Genomic DNA, 10085 nt, shown 5'->3' on the forward strand with positions numbered 1-10085 from the left:
GAGAAGAAGATTTTTGAAATTTTAGTCAATTTGACCCTTGCCCGCCCCGCCCCTCAGGCCCCTGGGGGCTTGGGACTAAACCGGCCACTATGTTAGTTGACCTTTGTCCATGGAAGGTCCCTGCAAAATTTCATTGAAATTGGTTCAGGGGTTTTGGAGAAGAAGTCGAAAATGTAAATTGTTTACGGACGCACGACGGACGACGACGGACAAAAGGTGATCGCAATAGGTCACTTGAGACATTGTCTCAGGTGACCTAAAAAACTTTAACATATTACAGACATAGGCAATTTTATGCTGATGGAATGTGACTATCAAAAAGAAAAGGGACACTGCAATTAAATTGAAATGTGTAAATGTTTTAAAGATATTGAATAGATCAGTTCACATCTTAGAATGCAATAAGATCACCTATAAAACTGAAATATGTTGAGGAAAAGGAAAAAAATTGTGCTAACAAATCTTTGGCACTAAAAATATTAACGAGACCAAGAAAGCAATATGTATGTCATTTCTAATATTAATATAAATTAATGACCTTTGATTGTTGAGGTGAGTCGTTGACCTTAGAAGCTGCTGGACACAATGCAGCCAACTGATCAGTTATTTTCATCAGTTTATTTGTATTTTCTTCGTTGACGACTTGGACCCAGACTGTTACACAGCTCTCCACAAAGGTAACCATCACCGACTCCTTCTATGAAGTATAAAAAAGATGCAACAATTACATCTTCTAGAAAACACACTACAACAACTGCATTCTACATAATAAACAAAATCATACACTTAAAAATAATTAAAAACGTGTGAAATGTCAATATAACCAACACATGCTGCCTGAATAAGATCCTGGTTTGGGGACATATGTCCAGTTTTATATTCAAGAGATAGTTTCCAAACACCAACATTTTCCCACAATCTTAGTCTAATAAAAGCCTCTGTGACCTTGACGACCTGTGACCCTAAATCCATGGAGGGCAGACACATCAGAAATTTTAAATACCTCATTATAGTTACTGCCAGTACTTCCAGTATTGGACATATTGTCAGAATCCGCACCTTCAGGAACTGTAACAAATGAAGAAATAAAGTTAAACAATATTTGATATAAAATAGCTTTTGAAGTTATAATGAAAAGTTGTTTCTTTCCATTTAATATCAAATGAACATGTAAAGCTATGATACATCTACTCAACACAGCAATCCACAATTTATTCACAGTTATCAGAAAATTCTTGTCATCTTATCAAAACTTTTCTTGTTAAAAAGGATTCAGGGCTCCAAGTGGCGACAAGAAGGTGTGGTGGGCTAAAATGAATGCCAAAGCATAGGTCAGAGTGACCTATTTTTGTACTTGACACTCCACCATGTCAAGATGTACTTTCATACCAAATCTGTATGCTCTAGGTAAAATGGTATAGAAAATATACCCCAGACAAACTTTAAAAAAAGTTGAGATCAAAGGTCAAACCATAGGTCACGGTGACCTATTTTTGTACATGACACTTCACCATTCCAAGATGTTCTTGCATACCAATTTGTGGAAGATTTGCCCTGGAAAAACTATTGGGACAGACGGACAGAGCGCAAATCTTGTAGTCTTGTAGTTCTCTTGAGAACCAGGGGGAGGGGTTACTTGGGAAATCTACCTAATTGATGGATGTGCAGAATTTACCAATACATACAGCATAAACAGCCAAATACAGTCTGAATTGTGAATTTTACATAATTATTGAATTCTTCTTTAACATAAAGAAAGTTTGATTTATTTCAAACAATCATCAATATTCGGTTGTTAAGGTTTGCCATGTGACAGCACAAACCCCATGCAAAATCAATTTGGTTTTTCAATCATCAGTATTGGGAGGTGTAGACTTACCCATGTGGAAATTACACATTAAATTTTCCTTTTAATGATTTGAAATCTATCATCAATTGTAACTGCAAAATCAGACAATGAACTGAAATTTTAAGTTTATGAATTTTCAATATCAGACTTTGAAGAATTAAAACACATGTCTCAAATATCTATTACTTTAGATTGAACAAATTACCAATATCAGGCTGTGAGGTCTTTGAAATGCGGCTACCTGGGGGACGGTGTTGTAAACTGTTGGCATCTTTTCCTTGCCCAATAGGTCTACTGCAAAAGAGGTGTTCCAACAATTTCATAGCTTTTTCAAATATAAAAAGAGACCTGATGGCCTGTACTGCTCGATTTTTTCCTTTGTTTATGTTATCTGAATTGCACTTAAATGTAAATAGGATTTGGTAAACATACTTCTTGTCTTTGAATACAATGTCACGCAAGTATAATTTGCATTTGATAACATGTTGAAGAAAGGCATTTTGGAAATTCTGAGAAGACAGCTATGTTTTCATCTGTTGATTTTCAAATGAATTAGGTTTTGACAGTAACAATGTGAAGAACTTCCTCCTCCCAATCTAGTGGTATAGGTCAACTAGCCGGCTGTAGATTTATGCCAGGACCAGTAAAACTTGTCCAATCCTCAAGGGACAGTTAGATGCTAATAGAAGACCAAAACTTAAATCTGACAATAAAACACTTTTAGCTGGACACCCAATACATCTGAAATTTCCTTTTGTTAACTTTTGCCAGTCTCAAATATTTCTAAACATTTGCATACCTTATTTGTTATTTGATCAATTTTTCAAGAAAGTATGATCATGCATAGTAATACCCGAGATACTAAATGAAATACCTACTCCAGATTTTTATGTTTGTTTTACTTTTTTAATGAGATATCAAGAGCATCATACAAATAGTTTTGAGCATGGCATCACCACACTAACGGTACCAAAATGTTTGTTATGATGTCAAAAATAACTAATTAAATGACAATTCAGTTGGAAAACCTAAACATGTGAACACTGCCGGGGGAAGATGTTTTGTGATTTGAGCTGATGTTCATTATGGAGCTCTTTTAAGCAATCAATGATCAGGCAAAACCTTTTTAAGCCTATTGCCCTGCAAAATATATTTCAAAAGCTCAGTGGTGCAAAAAATACAATGGGTATTTTTCCCCAGTTATGAAATAGAACACTAACATTTAGCCACGCTAAAACTTGGTAACAAAACTGTTAAGATTGCCAGGTAAATTCTTAACCCATTCACACTTTATTTGGAAGAGTATCTGAATTATGTTTCATCAAAATATGAGGAATAAGTTGATGGACTCTAGATATAAAGTAATACCATTATATGATCAGTCTTTGATAGGCATATAGAAATGTGTGGTACCATTAACCTACCCTTTTCTTTGTTCCTGAAGTCGGACTGATACTTTTTTCCCTTGTACCTCTTGTCCATTTAGCTCTGAACAAGCTTTTTCAGCATCAGGTTCACACAGGTACTTCACAAAGCTACAACAGATGGTACATCAACAAAATTGTAATTGATGAAATTTCGAGGAAAAATGTAGAGAAATGTGAAGAAGATGGCTTAAAATAAAAACAATTGAAAACCATCACTTTCTTAGGAATTTCTAACTATTATCCCAGTGGAGTTGCACATTTAAACTTTCAACCACTCATTTACATTTATTTGACGTATGAAGAAACAAAGTTCTTTTAAAATAAAGTTTGGAAATAAATATTCTGTTGCTAACAATTGAAGATAAGCTTTAATACCATGAGTCATTCTACTGCAAACTCCATATCTATAAAACACAATTATAATGACTATAATCAATCAAGAATTCTGTAGTTGATTAATCAGTTAATTGACAAAAATGACCAATAGTTGACAAAGTTGATTAATCAAAACACCACTTGTTCATAATTCTATGGTATAGCAGCTATACATTTTGTTTTCAAATGAAGGGAGGAATACCATTATCAGAAATAAAAAGGAAAAGGACAAAGAAATCTGGACTAAACACGAGAAATGTTGATAACTGTTAGCACCTCTAATATTATATAAACAAGAGTACCACGGGGCGGAACAATATACGCCCGTCGAATGCCATATAGCGTTACATACTTTCTTACATTGAAATAAGATCTGCACCATTCAAAGAGTGGTTAGCCGACATGCTATAAAAATGTAGAAGAAAATCTCCAGATAAAAAAATCAAATACTGAAATGAACAAAGGGCAATAACTTTTGCAAAAATTGTTGAATCAAAATTCTATTCAAGGAAACAAAACTTCATATCACGATTATAATGTATACCAAGTTTAAAGAGATCCGTTGAAAAATGTAGGAGGAGATTGACGGACAAAAATCAAATACTGAAATGAACAAAGGGCAATAACTTTAGAAAAAATGGTCGCATCAAAATTCTTTTAAGGGAGACACAACTTCATATCATGATTATAATTTTCAAAGAGATCGGTCGAAAAATGTAGGAGGAGATTGCCGGACAAACAAAAGTTTACGCCGGACGGCCAACACCATACCATAATAATCCCGTCAAATTTGACGGGCGTATAAAAAGAATACTTACGCATATCTGATCTGTGGGTTGTTGCTCTGTTCTTTTACGACAATTCCTTGGATTTCACCAAACTTTGAAAATATTTTTCCAACATTCCGCTGAAAGTAAATTATAACAACTCATCACAATAATTAAGAAGTAATGCATATATGAAACCAAATATTAAAATGCAAAATTTAGTAATATAGCTGGGAGATAATCATAACATGCAGCATACAGAATTAAATCCCTTTATTAATGACTGGTACTGAAGAAATAGGATTTTGAAAATTTGAATTAATACACCCACTCTTAATTAGAGCTCTGCCCATAGGGAGCACTGTCCATACCATTATTTAATAGCTGCTTGTACCTTTCTGATTGGGAAAATACAGAAGCTTTTTGAGGAAATTTGGAAAAATATATGATTGCACACTAAAGTTACACTGTTTGAATGACTTGATGCATCTGGAAAGGCATGCAAATATACTTCAAACCACTTAAAATCCAAATTTGTTAATTTGTTTTGTTGCTTCTCAGCAACTTGTATAATGCATAAGAAAACATAAATGGGCTTTGAATTTCTTAAACCAGGTCAAAGATCTGTTTAGGTTATATGTCATGTATGCAACCTCCTGCCTTCTTTATAACCAACATGTGTAATCTTAGCTGTAAACATCTCTAACTTTCGGTTAACATACCATATAGTATCAAATAATAAATTGATTGATTTATGGGCTTTATGTTCTTTTTCAGGTTAATCAACTTATTACCGAGTCTATGACAAATATTTGTTATTTGTAACAGTGTTGATTTCAACTACCGCTGTCTTGGCCCTCTAGTCGATTTGTGTACATGTGTTCGCCTGTACATGTGTGACTGCCTTTTACTAATTATTAAACACTGATGTCCATTTTATAGTCTGAAATGTGTTCGTACACAAGTTTTGATGTTGATCGTTAAAATTACAACTGCATATACAAAACATTGTAGAAATGACATACAATTTTCCTGTTAATTTTGTGTTTAATCCGTCTCTCAAAATCTCCATTTTAGAAACCGACTATGCAAATGGCTCAAAACTACTTACACTGTTTCTTTAACTTTGTAAGCTTAAAACAACGGCAGATTGATAGACATTAAGCCAATACCCTGTATTATATATTAAAGTATATGGTAACCATTTTGGCCACAGCTTATGTCTTTTCATGACATTTCGGATGTTTGGTCGGTTGGAGAGGCCTCTCGGACCTCTCAATTGACTAACCGGCATCCGACATCACTTAGGCATAGCATCCCGTAAACTTGATCCATTTTTCATCCTAAGCATCATTATGAAAGAATTTTAAGAGCATTTTTCCCCTGTTGTACAAGTATTTTAGCATATAGTACTTACTGTTTGAGCAGACATTATGAGACGCTGTGTGTGATAAAGTTTATTATTTTTACAGGCAATCCCAAGGGGTAAGAAGCCTCTCCAGACCTCTACCATGTAGTAATATTTTGCAGGTATTACAAGTCATTCACATTTGATAGGTCTCGCCTATGCCCCGCTTTGACTATCAATGCACATATCAAAGAAACTAACTTAAATGCAAAAACTTAATGTTGATGGAGATGCTGACAAAGTCAATGGACCATGAAAGGTCTACTTGTTAATTCAATGAATGATATTTTTACCTGTCTATTGGGCTCTAAGTTGATATTTTGAGTTTTCAGAGTTAAATTAGACTACTAGGCTATTTCAGACCATTGTTTACAATCCTGACATAGAGGAGAGTCCACATAGCCGTCCTAGTAATCGAACAAAGTCGAAAGTCGATCGATATTGGTAAAAAAGTAAGCTCTCCATTACAATCTCCAATAATCGAAAACTGCTAAAATATTGCTAAATTTACTTAAAACTGGAATGTATCCAAAGTTTTTTTTCTTCGGCCCAGCATGTTGTTTGAAGCGTCGTTGTAGGCTCATACATTTCTCACGAAATTCAATGGATTCACACTGACCTTGGTCATCAAAAGGTCTAAAATCACAGAATAGACACTTAAATTACAGTCCAGGCATATCCTAACAGTTAGGTGTGAAAGTAGTTGTGAATGGCTGGCCGATTTCGTGGCGAATGGCTCGCCATCATGTCCGACGATGTGTGAACTGTTAAGCAATTAAATCAGAGATCCTCTGTCCAGTGGGGACTAGTTGCTAATTAATGTGATGACAGTTAAACAGTATAAACATTTTAAAAATAGCCACATAAGAGTTGTTTGTTGGAATTCATTACAATCGAAAACATGGTTTAACAAAACGGAAATGTAAGTCGAGTCTATAAAATCGAAACCGGACACCGACATGGAATCAGAAATTTATTTTCTTGTTGTAGGGATAGGTCTAAGTGTTAACAAGAGGCCCATGGGCCTTAACGGTCACCTGAGTCTATAGTATTTATTTTTGTTGTTGAAATATGTACCAATTTGAGTAAAAAATAGTATAATGTTAACTTAACTTTGTCAGGACCATGAGCTGATCATTCCTAGACCAATTTTAAGTGAGATCGGCCTATTAGAACTTAGTAGCAAAATAGCGGCCATGGCAGCCAAATTGTATTTCTGATTGACCCGAAAAATAACAACACTTTGTCAGGACCATGATTCGATCATTCCTACAAAGTTTCAGTTCAATCGGCCAAGTAGATCTTTACTTTAAGTTTGAAATAGTTTACCAAAATGGCAGCTGTGGTGGCCATATTGGATTTCTGATCGACCTGAAAAATAACAACACTTTGTCAGGACCATGAGTCAATCATTCCTACAAAGTTTCAGTTCAATCGGCCTAGCAGAACTTGACTTTAAGTTTGAAATATGTTTTCAAAATGGTGGCCGTGGCGGCCATATTGGATTTATGATTGACCTGAAAAATAACAACACTTTGTCAGGACCATGAGTCGATCATTCCTACAAACTTTAAGTTCAATCGGTCCAGCAGAACTTGACTTTAAGTTTGAAATAGGTTTTCAAAATGGCGGCCGTGGTGGCCATATTGGATTTCTGATCGACCCAAAAAATAACAACACTTTGTCAGGACCATGAGGCGATCATTCCTACCAACTTTCAGTTCAATCGGTCCAGCAGAACTTGACTTTAAGTTTGAAATAGGTTTTCAAAATGGTGGCCGTGGCGGCCATATTGGATTTCTGATCGACCCGAAAAATAACAACACTTTGTCAGGACCATGAGGCGATCATTCCTACCAACTTTCAGTTCAATCGGCCCAGCAGAACTTGACTTTAAGTTTGAAATGTAAAATGTTAACGGACGACGGACGACGGACGACGACGGACGAAAACGGATAGCAATAGGTCACTTGAGCTAAAGCTCAGGTGACCTAATAAAAATAACATAAACACAAGAAAGCAAATTTCTTCAAATATTGGATATAAAAAATAATGGAAGTAGTAGGTACTGTTTAATTTTTTCTTCAACAAATGATGATTAAATATTCCCAATGTTTGAAATATATTTTTTTCTAACCTAGGTTAACAAGGACATCCCTCTTGAATTTTGTCTTAATTTAAAATCGTTCTTATTATTTGTCTTTGATGGAAGTATTGTGATATATTTACTTTTAAATATTGACAACTATATCTGAACCGTACCCATGTGTAAACCTCATCCTTAAATCCTTTAAAATATCAATAAATCTCCGATTTTGGTTCCAAAAGAGCTGGCTTCAGAATAACACAAATGAGATAATTCTATGCCGGATTATTTCTGTGTTAAATGTCTCATGATCATGATTTTCTCACTAATTCAGAGAAAAATCTCACTGTTTTGACCAAATTCACTGATCTCACTATTTTGCACCAGAAAGTTATGGCATATATGATAAAGCCGGAAGTAGGTACTATTGTTATTAGGTAAAGATAGCCGCATACTATAGTTTCATATTTTACACTACGACAATGTATTGACCAAAGTTTTGATATACTGATTATAATCAATTAATCATTTCATGACAAGTCTTCCGATAATCGATTATAATATCTCATCCGATTCCCAACATAACTTAGTAATACAGGAAGAACATATACAATGTACCACATGTTAGGACTACAAAGTATGGTAAACACTCATTTCGATCTGAAGCACCTAAATATGGAATGCCCTACCAGACCACTTCAGAACAACTACACTAACACAATTTAAGGAATTCAGGTCGTTTAGGTACCCGGTCATTTCGGTACTTCTGAAAGTCGTTTCGATATTTCTGAAAGTCGTTTCGGTACTTATGGAAAACACATTTTGGTACCAAGTTAAAGTCAACGTCACCATTATTTCAATAATTTCTAAGTATAGCGGGACATATATATAACATGTATTATAATGTATTAAGAATAATTAATTAAGAATAATAATAATAAGAAAACACATAACAATAACAATGATATTTCCATCCAAAATGGCCGTCACACTGAATACACGTATCAGCCGAAGACATGAGTTTTTTGATGAATTTGATAGTGGAACCCTCATTTTTATGACAAGTTGGATGAATTCCATTAACGTTGAGTTTCGCCTGAAGAGCTACCCTGAGCTACTCAGTTAAAAAAGCAAATGTTAAATAAACAACCATCGCGTATGTTGTGGGATCACGGTTGAAGTACGAAGACAATGATCGACTGATCTGCGTGATTGTTTAAACAACTACGAAAGCAAACATTAAATAAACAACCAACAATAAATAACAAATGAGAAATATTTATTAACTAATAAAGGAAGTACCGAAACAACTTAATACAGGTACCGAAACGACTTACAAAAAGTACCGAAACATCTTCTTTTTGAAGTACCGAAACTACCGGGTACGGAAACGACTGTACCCCAATTTAAGACACTAATAAACAACTGGTATGGGCCAAAATGCAAATGCAACACATGCAGACAAAACACATAGGCTCACAATACAGTTTTATACATGTTTTAGCTAAAGCTTACCTCTACTTATGTCACCTCTCTATTAGATAGTGCTCATCTTTCAATATGTTTTGCCAAATATTTATTGTGTAACTGCATGTCATTTTATGTGTCGGTTTTATAGCTCATCAGAGCTAAGGTTGTATTGTTTTAACCATACCGACGTTAAATAAAACTTTTGATTTGATTTTGATTATTGGTGAATCAAGAATCCCCCATACTTCTTCAACGCGACCTGTGAGGTCGGGGCGCCGGTCTCGTTACAATATTATGAAATATTCGTTAGCCGGTGTATTATCACTGACGACCAGGCAAACAATATTTCATTTTAGGCCTTTGCAGAATTTTGACGGAAATATTCGATAAAACGTGCACCTCGTTACTGCAGCAACTATGCTTAGAGTGTCTTTTACTGTTAAGGAACACATGTCGTGTACCGACCATAAATGTTCACACCATTCGCCTTCACCTGGTGGGTATCTCTAACCTTTGCTTATAATCTTTGATTATTCCCTCACGGCATCTTAAACGGCCATCAGAGCCTAGTTCATGTTTTCGACCCCAAGATGGAGTCCTTCATGTGTAAAGTGTGGTCTTCATTACATAAAAACATAAATTAAGAGACATGACTCAGCTCAAAAACACAACAATACACAGTAGGGTCACAAACTAAATTTTT

The 10085-nt window shown here is 35.0% G+C and overlaps 1 protein-coding gene across 2 annotated transcripts in view; it reads right to left on the reverse strand.

The window, feature by feature from the left end:
- The window catches only part of LOC110463847 (serine/threonine-protein kinase 31-like), a 57546-nt gene that overhangs the window by 33290 nt on the left and 14171 nt on the right, over nucleotides 1-10085 (reverse strand). For both annotated transcript variants that reach the window (XM_021518740.1, XM_021518739.1), the window contains exons 2-6: nucleotides 4470-4558; nucleotides 3274-3384; nucleotides 2055-2143; nucleotides 1004-1068; nucleotides 539-697 (exon numbers count right to left, since the gene is read on the reverse strand). In XM_021518740.1, coding sequence (XP_021374415.1) covers nucleotides 539-697; nucleotides 1004-1068; nucleotides 2055-2143; nucleotides 3274-3384; nucleotides 4470-4558 — 513 coding nt within the window. The remainder of the gene's footprint in view (nucleotides 1-538; nucleotides 698-1003; nucleotides 1069-2054; nucleotides 2144-3273; nucleotides 3385-4469; nucleotides 4559-10085) is intronic.

Source organism: Mizuhopecten yessoensis, unplaced genomic scaffold, assembly GCF_002113885.1.
Source record: "Mizuhopecten yessoensis strain PY_sf001 unplaced genomic scaffold, ASM211388v2 scaffold10937, whole genome shotgun sequence".
In the NCBI taxonomy this organism is placed as follows: Eukaryota; Metazoa; Mollusca; class Bivalvia; order Pectinida; family Pectinidae; genus Mizuhopecten; species Mizuhopecten yessoensis.